General features: G+C 33.7%; 1 protein-coding gene and 1 long non-coding RNA gene across 2 annotated transcripts in view; one reads left to right on the top strand and one right to left on the bottom strand.

The window, feature by feature from the left end:
• Positions 1-25563, top strand: part of LOC133200075 (receptor-type tyrosine-protein phosphatase S-like) — a 44230-nt gene that overhangs the window by 1534 nt on the left and 17133 nt on the right. The window contains exons 2-7 of the mRNA XM_061335813.1: positions 3464-3564; positions 3707-3905; positions 5844-6152; positions 11172-11354; positions 13060-13170; positions 14585-14845. Of these exons, the coding sequence (XP_061191797.1) occupies positions 3464-3564; positions 3707-3905; positions 5844-6152; positions 11172-11354; positions 13060-13170; positions 14585-14845 (1164 nt within the window). The remainder of the gene's footprint in view (positions 1-3463; positions 3565-3706; positions 3906-5843; positions 6153-11171; positions 11355-13059; positions 13171-14584; positions 14846-25563) is intronic.
• LOC133200108 (uncharacterized) lies at positions 10125-10801 on the bottom strand. Its single transcript, XR_009722889.1, has 2 exons — positions 10635-10801; positions 10125-10305 (listed from the first exon to the last, which is right to left on the bottom strand). It is a non-coding gene; the product is annotated as an uncharacterized LOC133200108 (long non-coding RNA).

Below are 25563 nucleotides of genomic sequence, written 5' to 3'. Positions count from 1 at the left end.
CAATGTTTATGATCATATCATAAACAACTCAAAAAGTGTATCCAATTTATATGGTATGAACAGGGTTGGGGCAGTTTACGCTTTATAAACTGCGAAGCGGTTTATAAAAAAGCGTGAACTGTTCCAACCCAGTTTATACCGTATTAATTGGGTAGCTATTCTATTCACTCCTTATAATTTTCATTCATTTCAGTGTAAGAAAAGAAGACGATTGCTTTTAAATGACTTCAAATTGTACAAAATTTAAATGTAACGGATCGAAACGTTTTTGATACAAGTCATTTAGACGTAGGCAACACAGTTTATTCGATATACCGTAAAAATTTTATCCAATCAAATGGCGCGTTACAACCAGAATTAAATTATGACAATATGAATTTAATTACCAACAGAACTCATGTATTTGTAAACATTTTAAAATATAAAAAAATTCATGTTCCAATCCAAAATATTTGTACCCAAAAGATTTCACAAGTAAGTTTTATCAATTGCCAAGCAGAGAGAATGTCATGTATGAAAATGTGCCATATCCAGCTGCTTGTTGTCTTTCTGTTTATAAGGTATTTTTCAACATTATGATTAAAATAAGCTCAGATAGTTTTCAGTATTTTAGAATATTGGCAGCTTTCTGAATTACTAAATAGTCTAAAATTGAGCTAGATATCACCTCTGTAAACCGATGTGAAGGCAGTATAAACATACAAGTAATTTTGCTAGTCCTGTAGTATAAAAAGTAATTCCTAGAATTTTAGAGTTTAAACTATGGATCTGCATTGATTTATGATAGTTTGATACTATTTTTCACATGGCAAAATCATACATGTTTTAACTTTTAATAATTGTTAAGGTATGCAATCCTCCTGACATGAGTTATATCAAGGACTTTTGAGATAAATATTTTAGGTATCTACTCGTATAGCATGACTCAAAATCGCAAAGAACATTTAGGGTCAGTGTGCATCATACTGAGCAAGGGTAAAGTTAATTTAACCTTTTTTGCACTTAAGAGCCCTCTATACACTGCACACTAAAGAGTTCTGATTTTCTGGTATTTTTATGCAGATAGAGTTATCTGCCCTTTGATTAAGAATAAAATAAATTGAAATGTACAGTTTATTACTTAATTTCTGATCAAATCAAGCATTTATAACATTTTAATAGGCCAAGATGAATAGATTGAACACTTCATTTGCAGGTATTTTGCTGACTTACGTAAACAACAATGATTTCTGTTCATCAGTACTTCAGTGTCTTTGAACATTTTCCTGGGGGTAAATGCAAGGTGCCCTATCTTGAAAATGTGATAGATAAGCCCAATATTTAAACCTTAACACACTATAATTTTCTCAGTGTCCCAAAAATATTTTCCTCTGGTGTATAGAGGGTTTAAATTGTAACTTTTAGTTTAATCACTTAAACCGTTATCATATTTCACCAGAGGTAGTCATGGCAAAAAATATAATCTCATTTTATGTAAAATTGTTTGAATAATATTTACTTAGTATTATTGAAAAAATCCTGCAATGCACGTTTATTATTGTATGACCTTTTTGCCTTGAAAAATATCAATGTAACACAATGTAAGTCTCCTTAAGTCATATCTATTTAAAGATAGGGTTTCCGATAACACTTGGTGTTCTTTTGGATATACCAATGAATACTTCTTCCTGTATTATAAAAACCATGCTGAAATAAGAACATAATTATTTCACACCATAAAAAATATCAAGGAGCAATAGACCTCGAAACAATTCTATTTGGGGACCCAAACTTGGGTCAACAAGATAATATATCAACATTGTTAAAGACGAACACAAATATATATATATAAAAAACTCGAAAAGATTTTATGAATAAACAGCTTAACCATTATGCATCTATTACAACCACCTTACATCCTTTCCTTGCACGCTTCCTTCCTTTCTTATTTCCCTGAACATTTTTGTATTCTACATTTGTTGGTTGTACTTCAAGTGTATATGTATATGTCATTGTGTTGGAGAGGAAAATCTAAGTGGTTAAGTTGTGTCCAATTCTATTGATTATGTTTCAATTAAATATGTTTAATATAAAAAAAAAATAATACAAAAATATCATATTTGGGGTCTTAAAAATGAAAGCCGCCAATAAAACATTTTCTTTTATCAAGCTTTTTATGACTTAAGTGCTGATCCGTTAGAGTATCATGTAGTTTAAAATATTGAAAAAAAAAAAGTTGGAGTCAATGGTGTAAATTTGAAAATATTGATCAACATACGCGATTTTCAGGCAAAAAACAATGTATTTCTTTCTCGAATTCTTCAAAATTTCTTTTTTTGGGCAAAGTCTGTTCAGTGAATGTGTAAAATTTGTTCTAAAATTACTAATTTGAACCTATATTTAATATTCCTAGCATATAATAACGAAAAAAAATCTCTGAGTAAATATATGTAGGGCTAAAGATCCAAGATATTAAATGAAACAAAATGTATAGATTTGAAGAATTTTCGTCTAAACATCTTTCCACCACAAGAAATAGTCAGCCATAAATCTCTTTTTTTTTTCTTTACAGTTTTGTTAGCAGTTTTTAAATGGAATGTTGTATAATTTAAAATTGTTTAATTCAAGTATCCTATAAATCAAATAATTTTTAAGTTAAAGGTTCTGACCAAACTTTTCTCAAAAGCTGAAGTGACATACCTTAATATACAGTGTTTCTGAAATAAATGTCCAGAATCCAGATGTCCTAATTCATAGATACTAAGGAGGTACATATGGTGATGTGATCAAGGAATTATGTCTCCAACAAATTCACTTATCATTCCCTTACTTTGAATTTCATTAGCCTGTTTTGAATTGATTAGAATTTGATACTTTATTGGCCAGCCTGTATTTATAAGCTGTCAGTCTGAATATATATACCGTTTTACCGATATTAGTTTGCTTCTGGCAAGATAGAGGTAGTCGGACATGATGGGGAGAGTTTGGTTAGCTTTACTGGGAGTCAAATTGTATTTAATCTTTTTACCACATCTCTTTTATCTGTACACACAGAAACTGGCCTTTGGTGAAAATATGTTCCTGGGTCACCCAGTTTCTAAAATTGCCCTTTAGTATTCAAGTAGTTGACATTAAGTTGAAATAAGAAATATTGAAAGTCAAGTTTTCTAGTCACTTCTTATTTTAATATGTATATTTTGAAATACTTGTATTTTCACTGATGGTTTTGCATGGATTTTTCGAATTGTGTATTTCTTCTGTCCTTGGAGGCATGAACATTTCTAATTGAATATGATTAATTAAGCTGATCTTGCTTCCAAGTATTATTTTTCACAGAAGCAAAACTTTGCAAAGGCATTTTGATTAATCAATTATAAGATGCAAAGTTAGGCAATTACGTTTGTCCAAGACTGAGAATACTGATGTGCTTCTTAAGTGAAGTTAATCTTGTTTTATGAATCTGGATATTTTTTTTATCTTGCAGCACCTGGAACACCTCCCAGATATGTTACCGCCAAGGCTCTGAACTCCAACACAGTCAGTGTGTCATGGCTACCTCCAGAAAAACCAAATAGTGTCATACAGGTTGTCGCCAACCAATAAATAAATAAATGAATAAAAGAAAAATAATCTGTGCCACAATTATACTCTAGTCATTTTTGAATAATTTATAACAATTTCAAAATTCTATGCAGAAATATTCTTAACTCTGTTCCCTTTTTCTTAGGGATACCGAGTGTTCCACACTCTGCAAGCAGATTTACCCATAATTCTGTGGAACAACAAAGAAGTCCAGTCAAACACCAATGAAACTATTATAACGGGTTTGAAGCCAAATGACACATACACAATTTGTGTCCTAGCTTACTCCAGTAAAGGGGAAGGTCCAGTGTCACAGCTTATAACAGTCATCACCAATGAAGAAAGTAAGTTGTCATGTGACTCTGTTGAGGCTTATCCATTGGTTGATTTCTAAGTACAGTACTTTTACAAGAAAGCACACAATGTGTCTGTTCCACAGACGGAGCTGTACCAAAACAAATGCTATGGCATGTTGATAAAAAATATATTTCTCTGCATTGTTTCAAAACACAATTATCATGGTGATAGCATGCATTCATCATGCAGTAAGTACACTGTAGAGAAGTAAAATAAATAATCAATATTTGTTAAACTAATTTATGATGTATGGGCTCTAGAGCATGATCAAAATTTATCATTTTTCTGGAAAAAATAATCCTACAAAAGGTATGGATATCTTTTTCTTTTTAGCCAAGCAGAAAATGTACATTTGCAACTGTTAAACATCTTGTAATGTTTACTTGCTGGTAGCCCGTACTATGACTAATTTGCATGAAGTTAGGTCTTGCAGATAGGCGATTAAATCCCTGTAGACTGGATCCATGTGACTTAGCACTAAAACTGCATGCCGTATTGAATACCAAAATATTGCTACAGCTACATATTAAATTTATAGAGTTTTTTCATCATAATGTGCCTCATCGAGGACAAGATTTGGCTATTGTGATATAATTTGTGACGCATTTTTGTGACATGCATCTGATTATCATTCTGTAGAGATTAGCCAATCAAACTGGCTTGGTATAGGTATTGACCAACACTCAGAAGCATCCTTTTCTTCTTTCCAACTTTTTTCGACTAGAAATGTTTATTTTGGCTTTTCCTCTTGTCAGAAAAGATAGGGAGCTCAGATCATTTTAAAAAATCTAATCTGTTCAGAGATCTGCAATATAATTTTGGTTGGTTGACCAGGATATACAGAAATTGAGTAATGGATAGATCCGTTTAGCTGTACCATCTGGGTATCAATTCCACCCCGTAATTAGCAGACCTATTTTTGTATTCATATGAAGCAGAATTTTTTTTTCAAAAACTCTCACATGAAAGGAAGAAATCGCTTGCTATGGCCTTCAACTATATCGACGACGTATTATCAATTAACAGTAGTTACTTCCAATCATATGTCGATTCGATATATCCCGGTGAACTTGAAATAAAAGACACCACAGATGACACATCTGTTTCATATTTGGAGATTTTACTTGAAAAAGACATTTATAGTAACCTTACAATAAAACTGTGGTAAACGAGAGAACTCCAACTTTTCTATCGTCAACTTTCCTTAATTATGTAGCAATATACCCTTATCACTTGTATATGGGGTTAATTTCCCAGCTCATTCGATACGAAAGAACATGCTCTACGTGCAATCATTCTTTTTCTTGAAATTATGACATATGTAAAGAAAGTTAAATTACATTTTTGTATTATGTAATGAGATATTGTATTTTGTAAATGTAGTGAAAGGCATCATGAATATTAAGAATGAGTGTTGTCTGCTGGATAAAGAACAATATAAAAGTATGATAATGTATTGTATACCTATAAGGAACATGCTTGTTGGCAGTTAAAGGCATGCTTGTTGGCAGTTAAAGGCATTTTCTTACACTAAATATACTTGTAAAAAGACAAAAATATGTATAATCTGTATAACGTTAAAAAGAAGGGATAGGGGAGATTTTATGTAAAAACAGAATTTTCAGAAGATAAAACATTTTGTGTAAAGTCATAAATGTCACTAACTGATGGACTCTGTTGATGTATAGAGTACCTCAGCTTCATCATCATTTGAAATTCAAAGGCAGCTTATGAAAACTTTACATTTATATATAATAGCAGCTATTTTTTTCAAAACTCTTGAAGATGTATGCAGATGCCTTGAGATTTATTAGATGTGTCCGTTTTTTAACATGAATATATGTCTTAACATGTACGTATGCAGTGTATCCACCAAGTTTAGCTCCATCTAGAGATCAAAACTTACCTATAATTTGTATTTGTAGTTGCACCACAGATTACCCATGAAGTTCGGAATCTGACTGTTGCTGAGGAACTTGTAGCCAGTTTTGTCTGTAAAGCATCTGGAAATCCACAGCCTACATTTTATTGGGAAAAAGATGAGAAAAAATTGAATACAATTAGGAACAGATTCAAAGTATTTGACCTGCCGTATGGTAGCGTTTTGAGAATTGAGACCGTGCGGAATAGAGACAGTGATAGTACCTTTACCTGTGTGGCTGAGAATGGTGTGGGGGATCCAGCCAGAAGTACTGGCCATCTGAAGGTTTACCGCATTGACAGAGAAGGGAATGGTAAGAAGTAATGTTGTCAACGAGTACCCGGTTAACCGGTTAATCGTCGAATGATGCGAATATCGGTCAGTAAAACTACTATTCGGTTACTCGGATACATTAGACAAAAGCAGAACAAAAATATATATTATTCCTAAATGAAATATTATTTACACGTTGCCGTTATTCACAGTTAGATTTCATCTAGAGTTCTACAAATACGATATATTTGTTTTGATTACACTCAGTTTTCACAGTTCATCAATTAATAGCCTTGATTGCCAAGGGGTATACAAATTTCGAAGACCTGGGTTATTAAAATTATACCTTATTAAATTGTATTAGTCCAGGATTAAACAAGATGCCGCCACAACCATTAAAAGCATATGTTCCGAAATATTTTTTTTTTATAATTTAAATACGTTAGGTGTAAAATTGATATGTGAAATGGAATTGACATACACATTCTGAAACCATATGTAAATACATGTATATAAATTAGACCCTGCAAAAACAGCCAATTTAATTGTTAAGATATTCGAAAATAAATTTATTTAGAAGCTTTTGTAATTATGGAAACTGAACGACGTTGTAGTTATTATTGAATATATACCACGAGCAAGGATGTTTAGAGATCCTAAGAGAAAACCATCAGAGCAACCGGGTACTCGATCGAACAAGTAAGCGAGTGAGCGGTTACTAAAAATCGCGTGCAGTTTGTACGTTGTGATGTTGCTTGGTCACTATACTCTGCATCTCCTGCTAACTAGACTTTGTATAAGAATTTTATTTTGAGAAAGAGTAGGTTTTGGAGAAAATTGTTGCAAGTTTCAACATAACTGTTCAATGTCTGAAGTTCAAGGTTGAACATTTATGAAAAAAAAAATGACATTGGTTTATCCCCCCCCAATGCCTCTATAAGCTTGGCTTCATCATGCCATAATTTGCAGAGATTAATTTCCGTTGACCTGAGCTGATATTTCGATGCTGTGTTTAGCCTTTTAAATTTTAATACCCATTATGGAATTGGATTGATTGATTGATTGTATATTGTTTTACGTCCCATTCGAGAATTTTTCACTCATATAGAGACGTCACCATATACCGGTGAAGGGCTTCAAATTTTGACCTTTACTCGGCACTCAGGGCCATTGAGCAGTGAGGGATCTTTATCGTGCCAACGCCTGCCGTGACACGGGGCCTCGGTTTTTAAGGTCTCATCCGAAGGACCCGCAACTTTCACTTCAAAGTGCCGAGCGCATGGCGAAGGAACAGTTGCTACCTATTTTTTATCGACTTAGGTCTGTCGCGGCCGAGATTCGAACTCACGACCTCCCGATCACGGAGCGAGCGCTCTACCGACTGAGCTACCGTGAACGGTTTATGGAATTGGAAAACGCATTAGAAATTCAATGTCTGTGAAGCACAAGCTTGTTCCTTTTTGCCTGAAGTATGAGTGTTAAACTGTCTTGCAATTCACATTGTCTTTTGTAGATTTAAAAAAAAAAAATCTTTTATGATAAGTATGTAATATTCATAAAAAAGAAGCATTACAAATGCTAGAGTTTAATAACTACAGAGAAATATGGATAAGGTAAAAATTCTCGATATCTTTCATCATATTTTATGTTTTCTCAGGTGGATTGATTTCACCCGAAGCACACAGCACTAAGAACTGATCTTTTTTATATCTCAGGAGAGAAGCTTTGTTCCTGGATGATCAGGGCAATGCAGGGATTATTATTTTTCTTTTATCAACTTTTGACCCTGCTGAAGCTTGTGTCTTGTCAAAGATCTTCACATAGCAGAACAGTATTGCCCAATAATTAAAGACAAGAATATCGAGAATTGACTTGATAATTATTTTTTTCCATGAGAATGAATTGCTATGATTTTATGTCAAAATAATGTCCAATATCAATTTTTTTTTGACAAGTTCTCATTCTAGAATATTTTTTTTTGATGAAGATTAGGAGTTATCTCCCTTTGGGATATCTCTCTTGTTGTTCTTTTTGTGCATTAAATTGATTTAATCAAACACCAACAGAAAAAATACACATGCAAAAAGTCATCAGCTGTTTATTAAAAAATAATGTATAAATTGCATTGATCCAGAATGGGATGTCTCATCTATAATTTTGATCATGTGCCATCTTGATCTTGTATAAGGTAACTCAAAAAATATTTGCATTTACAAACTCAAAATTTGTCATCTTCTTCATTCTTAAAGGAAACTCAAAATTTTGCATCTTCATCATTGTACAAAGAAACTTAAGAAGATTTTGCATCATCTTTGTACAATGGAATGTCATGTTTTTCATCAACATCCTTGTACAAATGAACTCATAATTTGCATCTTCATCATTGTTCAATGAAACTTAAAATTTCTGCATCTCCATTAAAAGGAACCATAATTTGCACCACCATCATTATGCAAAGAAACTCAGATCTCTGCATTTTCATCCTTGAAAAAAGCAAGTCAAAATTTATTATTTTCATCCTTGAACAAATGAACTCAATACTTTTCATATTCATCCCTATGCAAAGGAACTCAGAATTCTGCGTTTTTTTCCTGGAACAAAGGAGCTCAAATCTTTGTTTAAAGGAACTCATACTTTGCATATTCGTCATTGTAAAAAGGAACTCAATTTTTTTTTCAGCTTCATCCTTGTGCAAAGGAACTCAAAATTTCACATCTTCATCCATGTACAAAGCAACTTTAAAATTCATCTCATTTTCATCCTTATGTGAAGTAACACAAAATTGTATAATTATGTAAAGGAGTGATATAGAGGTGCCATATATCTTACACTCTCTATGTTAACCTGTGATTGGAAGTCTTGAGGGATAGAGGGACAGATTCCATTCATTAGGAATCACAAACGGAATTATAGGAGATTATCTCCAATGATGTTTTTGACACATGAATGATTCTTAATTAAAATGATTTTTTTTTCAGCAACAATAATATGTGCAGTTCACTAACTCAGAAATTTTTACTTCCGTTAACGGAGCAATTAGTTAATATGTTTTCCCTCTGCATACATGTATATATGTGTTCAGTTTCTGCAGCATACACATTAGTAATGAAGCTGAGCTTTTTAAATATGCATTGGAACTGTTATGATAATTAAAAGGCTATCAAGTGACAGAAAATGTTGACAAGGGGAGTGCCAATGTACTTGATTCACCTGTTCCAGAATTGGCAAAATAAAATAGAAGTACGCACTTTAATATGTTCAATATAGCGATAAAGCAGTAACTTTCTATGACATGTACTCTTAGATATTATTGGCTAGTGTTAAAGGTTTGAATAAAATGTATCAAAATGACGCCCTCACTGTCACTGCAGGAAAGACAGATTTCTGTATGTCACTGGGCGGACAAAGAAAATGGTCATTAGAATTATTCCCTGCATTGTCAAACTTGCCTATGCTGCACTATACACCAAGTATTGATTTTGTCTCAGTTACCATGGAAATCAAAGCTCTAGTCATGACTTCTTTTGAGGAAGAATAGAACAACAAAATGTTATGAGAGGACTTAGTCATCAGCTCTAATCTAAGTTTAATTGTCTAATTGTCATAAAAATGCAGCTGGTTTTTTCTGTGATAAAGTAAAAATGACCTTATAGCTTTCTTACAAAAGAAGCATATTTTGTGAAATATTTTGTTTTTTATTCCATCTCCAGTTTAGTAATCCTGAACTTTTGGGCTTCGCAAATTTTGCTTTAAAGTGTCTTTCTGATAAAAATTTATACACCACGTTCTATATTTATCACAGATTATGATATGCTGCCTTTGGGACAAATGTCATGTGATTTATTTTAGAAAATCATTTAGAGGATATGGATAAAATATGTGGGTTTTTTTTTAAACTATTATTTCATTTAAGTAAATTTATAATGCTTTTGAAACTAATGTTATCATCCTTAGAAAATAGATTGCTATAAATTTCAGGTGAATATCTTAAATGGAAAAAAACTTCTAAAGGTAGCTATTGATGTCTTTTTATTCTAATGGATCCAAATTTCTCAACCCCAAGATGGAGAAAAACAACAATTTTCTTTATCTGTAACTGTTTTTCATTTGCATCTTGAATAAAAGTTGGTTCACAACTGTCGTGAACCAAGAGAGATAACTCAGATTCAACACAGGTACTGTGGATTATTTTGCTCACCCGAGAATATATGAGCTACAAAAAAAAGAAACAGAAAGCTAAGGCATTATAGAAATAAAATTCTATTATCATTATAATTAATAATTCAAAAATTTTGTTGTTGAGTTTTAAATAGCTGATTCAAAGAGAAACAAGTCATATTTTCCTAGTTAAAATTTGTTGCAACAGGCTGATGCATTGGTTAGTTTATATTTCAGCATTTTCATAAATAAGAAAATCTCAAGTGAGCAATGGCAGCTATTTCAGCTTTTTTCAAATATTTTCAAATTTTGAATAGACCTGGTCTATTGTATAATTGCACAATACAAAGCAAACTTTGTATACTTTCTGCAGTTTTCCACAGTTGTTTGACAAGTAGAGATGCCTATATTTTCCTTCCCATAATCCTCCCATTTACCCAGTCTACCCATAATTCCTGCTCTCTGTCTCTCTTCTGGACCATCCCTATCAAAAAACTTTACTTCAGTGTATATTTTTTCCTACAATTTGGCATTTTGTTATCATGTTAAGAAAACCTTTTCCAGAAAGATTTTTAAACTGTCATGAGTTTTATCATTGAAGAGTGCAAAACTGTTCATCTAAGTTTTACTAAAAATGTATTTACTGGTATATATAAACCACAATATATAGATTTCTATTCACTAATGATCTTTTTTTAGTGATACTGAACAATCAGTTGTCAAACAAATGTCATAGATTGAGGGGATACAGGTACTTTTTCTGTTGAATGTGGAATTTCGCACGTACTGAAATATTAACACCAGAAATGGATCAGCTTATTTAGTGAAGGAGATATTGCACTATTTATCAAGAAATAAGAAAGTCAAAGATTACTTATCTTCGTTATTTTTTTTTTTACAGAATTTCCAGTAGGATATCCCAAAATTATTGTTAACCCAGAGCTAAAATCTGTTGAGAAAGAGAAACCTGCCATCATGCAGTGTCAAGCTGATGCTAATGGACACAAGTTTGACATCGAGTGGTTCAAAAATGGCATCCCTGTAGATATGGGTGACAACAAACGGCTCACAATCACAAAAACAGGTTAAATGATACAGCCAAATAAGTTATTTTGCAACATAGCCACCTTTTAAAACTTAATGGTGTTACATGTACTTTGTAGAATATAGATTACAAGAAAGAATTAAAACTAAAGCACAAATGAACCATTGACATTTTTATGTAAATGAGTCAAATAACTTGTTGATGAGGTCACATATTGCAATTCTTGCACCCTATAGGTGCCTCTTGTATTTTCAATCTGAAAGAAATTAACCCCCCCCCCCCACACACACACACATATACGATTTATTTTTAGGGCACACATTTAACAAATTCTGTACATCTTTTTTTTTATTAATAATAAAAAAAGAATGCATCTTTTCCCCCAACGGATAATTTTTTTAAATATCAAAGCATTTGTACAGATAGTCTACCTGCTGGATAATGTCTGTCTTGAGGGGATTGACTCACTGTGATTCTGTGGGTTGTTAACTTCAGGAGAATCAAACTGAGTCAGTAACCTAAAAGGATAGGCACCAGTTGTGATATCTGTATTGTTTTTCATAGTTAAAAAATATATATCAACCTATTTTTGGATGGCAAGGTGAAACCTTTGAAACTTTTAGAGATCAGAAAAATAGCTTAAATAAAAATTGTAAAGTACAGATATTGTTTAAATAAGGGAAAACGGAAAGCATTGACATTAAAAATATTGTAAAATTTACATGTTGAAGAAGACCTTGTAAAAAATATCTTTGATACTGACCTCTTGAAGAAATAGCACTATAAACCACCCACCCACCCACCCCTTCTGTTTTTACAGAAAATTTTCATTCCACAGGGAATTCAAGTATTTATGTATCAGTTGAAAATTGTATTTCATAGCTTGATTGAAATATTAACATTTTGGAATGCGTTTCCTCTTTATCAATGGAACAATCATTTTCTATATTCTGTAGTGGCCAGTATCTGCCCCCCAAAATAAAACTTTGATGGAGAAATCTTTAATTATGTTCTAAACCAGGTGGATATTTGCAGACTTCAAAGCATTAAATATTTTTATCAATTATGACATCATTAGTTAGATATGACGTCAATAAAATGACGTAAATTCCAAATTACAATGATTTTGAGAGAAAATAGTGTATTTTACGTCGGTATTTTGATTGGAAATTATCGAGCGCAGGTCTGCTCAGACTAGATCTTTTGATACAATGTGTAGAATGATAATATCAATGAAATATGTGAATATGGTACCTGAGCAAGCTTGCGCTCTATAAATACTATAGTCAAAATTGAACAAACTCTGTGCATTTTGGCCTCTTTTTTAAAAATAACGGAAATCCAAATAGTTTGTGACGTCACAGAGACAAGAAAAGCCAACTATTTTTTCCAATTTCATAATATATTGTCTTAATTTGGATTATTTTATACAATATATGCACTTTTGCTCATTTCAATAGATTTTCAAAATTTGACTATTATGGGGGCAGGAATACGCCCTTACCATATATAGTTCTTTTACATTTTGAAGAAGACCTTGTCAAAAATATCTTTGATACTGACCTCTTGAAGAAATAGCACTATAAACCACCCACCCCTTCTGTTTTTACAGAAAATTTTCCTTCCACGGGAGAATTCAGGTATTTATGTATCAGTTGAAAATTGTATTTCATAGCTTGATTGAAACATTAACATTTTGGAATGTGTTTCCTCTTTATCAATGGAACAATCATTTTCTTTTCAGGCTCTTTACGGATAGCCAAGGCTTTAGAGTCGGATTATGGAAAGTATGAATGTGTAGCTACCAATGAATATGGAGTGGCGTACTCTTATGCTGCTATGTTATACATCAGAGGTGTGTATCTTCATAAGTGGCTGCTGAGGAAAAAGAGACAGCGAGAAAAAAAAACATGCCAATTTATAAATGAAATTTTACAACTACACAAGAGTCAGCTCTTGAAATCATAAATTCCGAATAGCCTAACAAATGATTATTTCTTTGAGGGGAGAAAAAAATCTGAATGAATAACATGATCCCATCAATTAGGCTGAACTGCTGAACAAAGAATAATGTTTAGCCTAATAGTTGAATAAGATTCAGATGGCAATGGACCAATACATTGCTGCAGTGATAGATTATGGAGTTTCCTCCCTTAGATCTGGTAGAGCTTGCTATATGTACAACCAATTCAAATTATTTCTGTTGACTGGCATGACACTGAATGAAGGATGACTAGAATACTCTTAAGAAACATCTGTCTACTATCACAAACAGAGACTTTTCAAATTTTTTTGTCTTATGTACTACAAGGTTGTTAAACCTAGGGGTTAGATACCATCAGGCTTTATCAGATAAAAGGTAGACAACAATGTTTCATGATCATACCATCATGTCAGTTTTGACATAAGTAGTTCTGCAGAACTCTTCCTCTTGCATACAAAAAGAAAGAAAGATAAGAACTCTATGTTAGAGAAAAAAATTATAAATCATGTAAATAAAACTAAAGTTTTGTATCGTGAATATTGTTACCCATTTAACAATTTTATTCCTTACTCAAAATTTTTCAAATTTTTTCTCTTATTATGAACTCTAATTTTTTTCTCCTCTTGTATATACTGTGATTAATCAATATGATCTTGTGTCCACTTCCCCATACTTTACAAGTATAAGTGGGTTAACACTTAACAGGGTACCAGATCTAAAGATGAACAGCATCCTATAGACGGTGTGCTAGATATCCTAGATATCGGGGGTTATTTGTGATGTAATATATGCTAGGTTTAATCAAAGACACTGCTAATATCAGGTAATCTTAGAACACACCCCTGTCTTATTCCTGCATATCACCAGCCCTACTTAAACAGGGTAATAGATCATGCTGATTTGAATTTAATATATTTTTCGTTGAATCTACCATCATCAAATTATGATATCTTTTTTGGATTTCGGTTTAAAAAACACACTCCCATATATTATTTGATGCCAACAAGTCTTATCTGAAAACTTAACTTACATTTATCTCAGAATTTTTAGAAGACTGCTACAGTTGTAGATTGATTCAGGTGCAATTACTGAATGTTCATTAAGTTTTGCTCTTGAAGTATTTTAAGTTTATGAAGCCAATACATTTTAATGGCAGCATCTTTACTCTGCTGTTTTCATAATGTATGCAAGAATTTATGACAAGAAAGCTATAAAAAAGCCCACCTGTAAATGGTATATTTAAATGACAGCAAAGCTATAATGAATTATGACTATTTTTTTCCAGTGCGTAGAGTTCCCCCTCATTTTACCCTCCCTCCAAAGAGGGTGGAGGTGGACCCCAATGGCAGTGTCAATCTGACCTGTGTGGCTGTCGGATCCCCTATGCCACATGTCATGTGGCGAGATGGTGCCACAGAACTCGGAAAACCTGTCATAGGAAAAAATGTCCTTCAACTTAAAAATGTCACAGAAAGCAAGAACTACACGTGCGTGGCGTCCTCTGACTTAGGGAACATCGAACATGTTGGGGAGGTCATAGTTAAAGGTAAAATATCTATACAGCAACATGTGGTCTAATTCATTAGAAATTATATATACACAAAATACTAACAAAACTTTACTAACTTGTACTGTACCTGAGTAATATCCTGATGGGAATGTATATCATTGTTATTAATAAGAATTCAGTTCTTATCACCTTAAATTTTAGTGCCAGTCATTTAAGAAAATGATTAACTGAATGTTTACACTCACAGTCAATTTTTAGAATTTATTTTGATGCATAATGTGCATGTGATAAGTATTGTAATAAAGATTCAACAAATATTCCTGAATGTATTCAATTTAAAAAAAAAAAAAGTTTTAAGTATAGCAGTAGTCAAAAGAATGCAGATTATGTCAAAAATACCAAATACATCAAATAGAATGACAATTTTCAGAAATTTTTTTCTTTTAAGAAAAAAAATGTTATGTTCCAATAAGTACATATTCACTTTATGGTATGATTGTATAAGCCAAATTCACTTGATTTTTTTTTTCATTTTGTCATCTCCTTTTTATGCAGCCAAGAGTAGTGGTATGCTATTTCACATAGTTTCCTTACAAAAACAGCATGGATCTGTTGTTTATCATAATCATACATATAAAAATGATTTAAATCATCTTTGAGTGTATAATATAATCTATATCAGTTTCTTCTTATACATAATCAATTCTTTCATGACATTTCTGTGCATCGAGTCATATCAGCTGATGATATAGGGTTACTGTGACTTTGGGGTAAAAAATTTGAAATTCTGTATATATCTATTATTATAACTTGATTTACACTAGACTGATAAAAGGAAAAATATATTGTATGCTCTTTGGCACTGTCCTATCATTACCAAGATAATTGGAAATTTTAATGAATTGAGGATCTACTTTTATTTTAGTAAACACAATATTTCCCCCAAAACTCAACTTCTTAAATAACATCTCTTTGAAAATGCTCATTATGTGTATTTGTTCGCATGGGATTAGGACTGATACTTATTATCAAATTTCTTGAAGCATGTTTGCATTTCATTTTACACTACAGTTCTACAGAGTAGATATGAACCGTAGCTAAATTAGCATTCAACATCTGCCTCAAGATTATCGCATTAATTTGGATTTCCTGTTAAAAAGTGGTTTATAAGAATCAGCTAATACTCAAAGATTTTGCGGTATTTTTATTGAGAATGCAACATGCGTAAGATTGCAGAACTGCCTTCTAACATGCTGTTAAGTTGTAAGGGAGTTATTACATCATGTTTTTTCCTACCCTTACACATATTTACACTATACACACTATATTTTTTTTCCTCGTCTGTGTATTTTATGTGATGTCTTATCTTTGTCCAATTTTCACTGGTTAATTAAACAGCTGTAGAGCCATGGAGAGGTAATGTGATTTACATGTGCTTTTTGTTGATACTTTTCTCGGGAGACGGTATTGAAAGTCATTAAAAAATTGATCAGGCTATGCTGATGATCATCTTGGGGCCCGTCCACCCTTTGATCATTACCTCTGGACCTCTGAATCAACTTAGACTTCTTTGGTAGATTGTTGTTTGATTAGATTGAATGGACCATAGTCTAATGTAGTTTATATGAAATACACATTGTGATTACCATAGAAACTTATTAATTTCTTAAGGCAACTTTTTTTTATTCACTCCTAACTTGGTACCAGTAGGCACTAGAGCACAGAATATTGTGTAGATATGTTGATGTATAGATTAAAAAAAATTTCTTTTGCCCACTAAGATGTTTAGTGTTATGATATATTTAAGACTCTTGACACCATCTCCAATGTGATGCACACATGATTCAGTTGTTAATAAATTAGTCTTAGAACATGGTGTCAGAAGTGGCGACTTCACAACAAACATTGCAAGATAGCAAAGGATTAATTTCATAAGCATAAACCCTACGCAGACATTTAGTGAGGACAAGCGACAAGCGAGGCATTTGTGAAAGCCAAAATGACTGTTTGATAAATGTGAGTACATGCAGTGATGTTTTGTGATGCTAGAACAATCACGCGGGAACTGCAAACAAAGAACTGAGTGAGAAGGATTTATGTTCTTAACTCTGGTAGGAAAACTTTGATATCCCTGACTTTTAGGGAATTTCATCAGACTTGTAATTAAAGATTCTGATACTGGCATACTGATTATCAAAGAAGATAACAGAAACGACTCTAACTGCAGAGATAAGACATTGTAGGCACACACGTGCAGGAGATGAAAATAGGATTCACCTGATCAAAACATGGCAGCATCAAACTTCCAAGTACCAGACAAAATGGAAGTTAGGGGAGATCTCAAAAGTAATTGGAAATTTTTCCAGTCACAATAGGAGAACTATGAAATAGCTACACAACTTTGTGAGAAAGATGACACTATCAGAGTTGCATCATTACTGAGCATTATGGGCAAAAATTTCTACAGAATTTACAGACATCTCGACATGTCTGAGCAAGACCGCAAGAAAACAAAAACCATACTTGAAGCTATGAGAAAACATTTTGAACCACAAGTAAACGTGATTTATGAGAGATACACCTTTAACACAACTGACCAAAAGCAAGGAAAAACATTAGACAAATACGTAACAAAGCTAAGACAACTATCTGACTCCTGTGAGTTTGGAAGCCTCACAGATGATATGATAAGAGACAGATCGGTTCTGGGAATATATGACAACCCAACAAGAGCAAGGATGCTTAGAGAACCAAAGCTAGATCTCAAGAAAGCAATAAGCATGTGTAGAGCCGGTGAAGTTGCACAACAACAACTTAAGAAGATGGAATCTGAAGGGACAAAAGAAAGCGTTCACTACAGTTCAAGGAAGCCGGAAAAAGCAAGAAAATTTGACAATCAAAAACCAAATGCTCCGAAATGCAAATACTGTGGAGGAAATCATGCTAGAGACAAAACAGCATGTCCAGCATATGGAAAGAAATGCAGCAAGTGTGACAAGATGAACCATTTTGCGAAAGTCTGCAAACAAACGCTACAAAGCAATTCTAAGAAAACAGATATCAAAACAACAGAAAGAAAACCTGGAAGATGCAGAGTGCATTTAGTTGGCGAAGACAACAGCGACTCTGAGGATGACACTTATTCTGAAGATTCAGCTTTTAAAGTTACACACAGCATTGGATCAGTACAGTCCACAGGAAAGCAATGGTTTGTCAACATGAAAATGAAACTTGCAGAACAGAAAAACGTAACTGAAATGAAATGCCAAATAGACACCGGTTCAACATGCAACCTTATCAGCTACAAGGACTTTTGCACTATTGCGCAAAATGGAGATCCACCAATGCAAAAGAGTAATTCAAAACTGACACTCTATGATGGGTCACGAATGAAACCCATTGGCCAGGCAGTAGTGAATGTTGAGCTAAATGGAAAACAGTACAAACTCGAATTCCAAATCGTAGATGTCAAGCAATATCCTCTATTGTCAGCAGAAGCTTGTGAAAAGATGAAAATCATTCAGCTGAATGAAAACGTACATTCAGTAAATGGGAAAGCAAAACACAAAGAGCTGACAAAAGAGCAAATACTTACCGAGTATAAAGATGTCTTCACTGGTCTAGGATGTTTACCAGGAGAGTATCACTTAGAAATTGATAAATCCATCACTCCATTGCAACACTCGCCTCGAAGAGTAGCTGCTCCACTGAAAAGAGCACTAAAGGAAAAGATACAGGAATTGAAGAGATTGGGTGTCATCGCTAAAGTGACACAGCCAACAGAATGGATAAGCAGCATGGTTGCGGTGAAGAAACCAAATAAGCTTAGAATATGTATAGATCCCAAAGATCTAAATAAAGCACTGAAGCGCTCACATTATCCAGTGCCGACCATCGAAGAAATTCTACCACGCCTCAGCAAGGCTAAGGTATTTTCAGTACTCGATGCTAAAGATGGATTTTGGCAAATAAAACTAGACAAGGAAAGTAGTTTTCTTACGACATTTTGGACGCCATTCGGAAGATACAGATGGATCCGTATGCCCTTTGGAATATCTACAGCGCCAGAAGAGTATCAGCGAAGACTGCATGATGCTCTCAATGGACTTAAAGGAGTAGATGTCATAGTGGATGACATACTTGTTTTCGGCTGTGGAGACTCAGAAGAAGAGGCATTAAAAGACCACGACGAAAACTTGCGAAACCTTCTCAATCGTGCACGAGAAGTTAACTTAAAGCTTAATAAAAAGAAGCTCAATCTACGCTGCAAAGAAGTGCCATATATAGGACACTTGTTGACAAAGGAAGGATGAAAGCCGGATCCAGAAAAAGTCAAAGCAATTCAAGACATGCCTCAACCTCATGATGTACAATCTGTGCAACGATTCCTTGGGTTTGTCAACTATTTGTCAAAATTTCTACCCAAGATTTCTGAAGTCTGTGAACCCCTGAGACGTCTTGTAAACAATGAATGGGCATGGCAATCAAAACAAGAGGAGGCGTTCAAGAAAGTGAAAGAGCTTGTTACAAACTACCCAGTACTAAAGTACTACGACATAGAAGCAGATGTCACAATACAATGCGATGCCAGCGAAAGTAGATTGGGAGCAACACTTTTACAAAATGGTCAACCTGTCTCATTTGCATCCAAGACCATGACACAAACACAACAAAGATACGCACAAATTGAAAAGGAATGCCTCGCCATTGTATTTGCTTGTGAAAGGTTCGACCAGTACATCTATGGACGAGAGAAAATCACAGTGCACTCGGATCACAAACCACTAGAGGCAATCTTCAAGAAACCCCTTCTATCAGCACCTAAACGCTTGCAAAGAATGCTCCTTAGACTACAAAAGTACAATAAAAATGTAGTCTACAAGCGAGGTAAAGAACTACACATTGCCGATTTCCTCTCAAGGGCTGCACTGCCTAATCGAGAAACAACAAATACAAAATCTCAGTATGAAATATTCAAGATTGAAAAAGAAGAAATGCTGTTGAAAGAACTGGATGACATGGACTGCACAGAATCAATAAACATTTCTAACGAAAGTCTGCAAGAAATCAGAAAATACACAGAGACAGACAATGCATTGCAGACATTGAAAACACTCATAGTAAAAGGGTGGCCTAACGACAAAAACAGTGTACCCACAGAAGCAAAAGAGTATTGGACCTACAGAGAAGAAGTAACAGTTCAGAATGGTCTACTATTCAAAGATTGTAGAATTATTATTCCAAAACTACTGAGATCCAAGATGATGTCCAAAGCACATGCTAGTCACCAAGGTATTGAAGCTTCTCTTCGTAAAAGCCCGAGATTCTATCTACTGGCCTGCAATGAACAACGAAATCAAAGATTATGTACAACAGTGTAGCATCATAATTCCAATCAAAACAAACCAAAGAACCATTAATGATACATCCGATACCAAAGCTACCATGCAAAGTAGGAACTGACCTATTCTCGATCAGAGACAAGGATTATCTCATTACAGTCGATTACTACTCTGACTTCTGGGAACTCAACGAACTCTCTTCTACTTCAGCAGATACCATCATCAAATGTTTGAAGGAGCACTTCAGTCGTCACGGGATTCCAAACACTGTCATAAGCGACAATGGACCGCAATTTACAAATGACACATTTAGGAATTTTGCAGATGAATGGGAATTTGAACATGCTACCAGTTCACCCTACCACAGCCAGTCAAATGGAAAAGCGGAATCTGCCATGAAGATAGCAAAAGGGATCATCAAGAAATCAATGAAAGATAAGAAAGACCTTTGGAGAGCCATATTAGACTGGAGGAATACCCCAACTCAAGACGTGGGATGTAGTCCTGTTCAGCGGCTAATGTAAAGAAGAACAAGAGCATCTCTCCCGATCACATACCAGCTTCTTAAACGAGAAATTACTAAACATGTACCAACCAAGATAAAGATCAAGAGACAGAAGTCGAAACGGTATTATGACAAAGGAGCACGACCACTACCCGAACTGCGCACAGGAGATTGCATCCGAGTAAAACCAACCAGACTCGGAGATGATAAGTGGAAATTAGGAAAATGTATTCAAAAACACACTTTACCGCGTTCATACATAGTAGACATTGATGGAACACAGTATCGTAGAAACCGCAGGGACCTGAGAATCTCGAGAGAAGTACCACCTCTTGATGACCTACATGTGGACTATCCACAGGAAGACATCTGCAATCCTGACAAAACAAAAGGACCAACAGTGAAGGACAATCAGATTTTGCAGCAAAGTGTCCGAAGGAGCCAGAGAACAATCGTGCCACCTAAACACCTTGTCGACTTTGTGTGCCAATAGATTTATTTTCCATCAAGACTGTAAATTTATTGTAGTTTAAGTTAATCTTTTATGTTAATGATTTTTTCTTTTCATAACAACGTTGTGCTCATTTACGGACCGTGGACAATAATTTGTTGTTTTTTCCCTATCATTCAGAACTAGGGATGTCAGAATTGTCAATAATTCATATTCGAATATTCGGTAGAAGTATTCGAATATATTCGAATATTCGAAAAAATAAATAATCCCTGGCCTCAAGACCATAAACTGAGAACAAACTTAAGTCAAGATTTTGATTTTAAATATCTTGAGTTCTATTTAATATATATGCATAAAAATCTGCAGGTTTGTATATTGTTCAAATTCATATATATATTGAAAATATTGTATCATTATCAAAATTAATTAACAAAATTTATATTGATTTTAAATTTTGATTTAAGTTTGTTCTCAGTTTATGGTCTTGGGACCGGATTTATTTTATTTATGCATCATCCTACCCTCAGCTGGTATACGTTTTGCCTTGGTATTTCGGCGTACAATGTCATGTAGAGGTTTGTAAGTGTATAGTAGAGAATGTTTACGTTTTATTTGTCAATATTTTATAAAACTATAGTGACTATTACTGTGTGCAGCCAAAACATAATTCAAATAATTATCTTGAAAGTGTAAAATGATTAATTGATCGTGTTAGTAATGAAACCGAAGACTAGAATTATAACTTCTACAAACGTATACAGTGCAGGATTAACAATTATCACCAGGAGAAAAATTATCTTAATTGGTATAATGTTTTGAAAACCACCCAAAACCAAATACCGGAATGGCAATATCCATATTAATTTCATGATAATTATTTTTAATTAGTTACACGTAAATGAGAAATCAATTCATTTATTATGAAATTGAGCTCTTGTAACATTACAAACGGACTATTCATACAAATAATTCAATGAACAAATATTTATTTAAATAGGTACACGGTTCACGCTTTTTAGATAATCTAATAGGAATGTCTTCAAATTCAATTTTGAGCAGACGTGCTCATGTGATTCTATATCTAATCATATTTACAACAAAGGGTGTTTCCATATATCCATTACTATTCCTCTTAAAATACCACCAAACGTTTGGATTTGAGGTTTGACCTTTCTTCTGAACCATTCAAATCAATTTTTTTTAAGTGTTCGAAATGAAACTTCATTAATTAGATACTTTCCCAATTAAATTGCAAAGTTATTTCTCTTTTAAGTGTACTTAAAAAAAACGAATATTCGAATTATGAATTCATATTCGAATATCAACTCATCGAATGAATATTCGAATAGTCGAATATTCGTTGACATCCCTATTCGGAACATTTTTAAGACTATAACTGCTAAATTTCTTATCAATTGTATTTTGAATTTGCCATTCTGAAAAAAAAGAGGGGATGTTATGATACATTTAAGACTCTTGACACCATCCCCAATGTGATGCACATGATTCAGTTGTTAATAAATTAGTCTTAGAACATTTAGTTTATTTAATCAGTTGTTAATCTATGAGTGCTTTTTTCTTCCTTTCACAAATTTTGAATCACAAAACCAGAAATTTAAGAGCACTAGCTTCTTAGAAAAACATTTGATAAGTATGAAGGCAGTGTTAAGATCCCTATCAGATTCCTGGTGGAACTAGCTTTGAAAAACAGTTGATGGAGAGTACCAAATTTTATTCGCTTCATATTTTCTCTAATCTTTGTCTTATCACATAGATGTATGTTATTGAATGCTTTTTTTTATCCTCTATTTGTCAGATAATTCTGATAAAAAGCCATTTTCAAGTTTAGCACATATCAAAAGATGTTGGACTACAATGCACTGTATTTTTTAACTGACACACCATGACATAGGGTGTTACATGGTGAGTTGCTATGACAACCAGATTACCAGGATGATGAGAGGTTCCCCCCTTTTTCCACACAGATAATGATTAACCAATCAAGTGAGTGAAGAGAGTCACATGACCTCTCAGTAGTGGTGAGCCTGAGGTTCCCTGTGTTGCAAGTGATGAAGTCAAAATGAAAGCAAAACAAGACAAAGGATGTTTTTTCTGCGACATGCAATTTAATTAGAACGGGGAATCAAGGATAAGTTTCATCAATAATTCTGTTAATTCTGTTAACAGCTTTAGTGTCAGGGAATTAATTTACCCTATTGCAGCAACATAATGTGATGATCACTCTCTTATTCTGAGAGAGATTGGGATTTTTTGAAACCTGATGAAAACTTGTCAAACAATATGGATCTAATTTCTAGGAGCTTTTACTACAAGGATTGTACTGCGAGATGTGTTTTTATATTGGTATTATTGAGTGGAATTACTGGTCAGAGTGTACCGGAGAAACCTACAGGATTAACTCAAAGGGAAGTGACTCCCCAGTCTGTGAGGCTGACGTGGAATGCCGGGAGTAACGAAGCGGTGATCCAGTACAAACCCAAGAACGACAATAGTTTTCAGTGGATTGAAACTCGTTCTCTCAAAAGTCGGAACTCACTGTCCGACGTCTACAGCCTTACACAGTTTACCAATTTCGTGTTGTAGGTGTAAATAATTATGGCCGTGGTCAGGGCAGTGATACAATTGAAGTTCGAACTGGAGAGCTAAATTGGTTTCAAAATTACAAACTTCTGCAGAATATGATGGAAAATTGCATGATCAATTATCTTTGGCAGATGTTACAAATCATTTCTTTTAATGATTTTGCATCATTTAAACTTTGGGAAGAAGCTATATTATTTTAAGATATGTAAGAGATGCTATTTTAATATTCTATTGCTAACCAAACACTTGAAATTTAACCCAAAATAAGTATACAATTGTCAGGATAAAACTTGGCCCAGTGCACTCTGTGTATACATGTATAGAGGTTAGAACATGGCTAGGATTCTAAGAGTCAGTTATTAACCTACATGTCATAAGGTAATTAGTGTCCATAGGGTTTCAAAGTTATTGTACTAATGTTTTTGGAGGAAAATTTTAAAAACAAAATCTTACAGAAATTCACAGATGCAGATTCTCAGTTTCAAAGTTTTACAAAGTTATGCTGATGAAATATTTGGCATCTCCCACTCTTTATGTTCTACCTAACAAGATAAAAGAGGGGAAAAAGAAGGCATTCTAGTTATCAACTGTTGATTATGTTTTTAGATTAATGGTAGGAAAAGAATGTAATATTTTTGTCTGTCAAAAAAAAGTTACCGGGGAAATATGACCCCAGTTTCTATAGTATGCCAGGTAAGTCTAAATCAGAGGGCTGGTTAAGTTCTGCTGGAGATGCATACGTCTTTTCCAAATCTTTGGGTTAGAGTACAGGACCAGGAGATAAAGGATCATGGCAGTTATGAGGTCAAGACATCACTCGAGAACTTGGTCACCCTTCCCAGATTCACAGTGGGCGTACCCTGTAGGATTTCAAGGATATGAACCACACTCAGAGAATTCATGAAATAGGGTCACCCTTACTAAAGTTACACAGTGGGAGTTCCCTGCGGCGAAGTAGGAAGAAATGACACTCTTCATCTGTCAAGTCTGAAATTCAGGAACACACTTCATCAGATCTGTATTATATGCCAAACCAGTGATAACAACACACTACCTACTTCATGGGATACCCTTAAACTTTACTTTTCTTGTTTGATAATTAGTACATGAATTTCTTGAAGAAAAAAATAAAAACCGTGGGTCAATGTTTATGACCATATCATAAACAACTCGAAAAGTGTATCCAATTTATATGGTATGAACAGGGTCGGGCAGTTTACGCTTTATAAACCGCAAAGCGGTTTATAAAAAGCGTAAATGTTCCAATCCAGTTTATACCGTATAATTTGGGTAGCTATTAATTTCATTCCTTATAATTTTCCTTCATTTCAGTGTTAGAAAAATAGACTTTTGTCCTTAAAATGACTTCAAATTGTACAAAATTTAAATGTAACGGATCGAAACGTCTTGACACAAGTCATTGTGACGTAAGCAACATAGTTTATTCGATATAACGTAATAATTTTATCCAATCAAATGGCACGTTACAACCAGACTTAAATTATGACAATATGAATTTAATTACCAACAGAACTCATGTATTTAATAAAACAAAAAAGTAAAATGTAAACATTTTGAAATTTAAAAAAATCATTTTCCAAACCAAAATATTTGTGCCCCCAAAAATTTCACAAGTAGTTTTTATCAATTGCCAGGCAGAGAGAATGTCATGCGTAAAGATGTGCCAATATCCAGCTGCTTAATGTGTTTCTGTTTATAAAGTATTTTTCAACATTATGATTAAAATAAGCTGGTATATCTTTAATTTTTTAGGATTTTAGAATATTGGCAGCTTTCTGAATTACTATATAGTCTAAAATTGAGCTAGAAATCACCTCTGTAAACCTTT

This window comes from Saccostrea echinata, unplaced genomic scaffold (genome assembly GCF_033153115.1).
Source record: "Saccostrea echinata isolate AGI-Se365-2 ecotype Australia unplaced genomic scaffold, CSIRO_AGI_Sech_v1 ptg000037l, whole genome shotgun sequence".
Taxonomy (NCBI): Eukaryota; Metazoa; Mollusca; class Bivalvia; order Ostreida; family Ostreidae; genus Saccostrea; species Saccostrea echinata.
The sequence above is the reverse complement of the archived record's forward strand: the minus strand, read 5'-3'. Positions and strand labels throughout refer to the sequence as shown.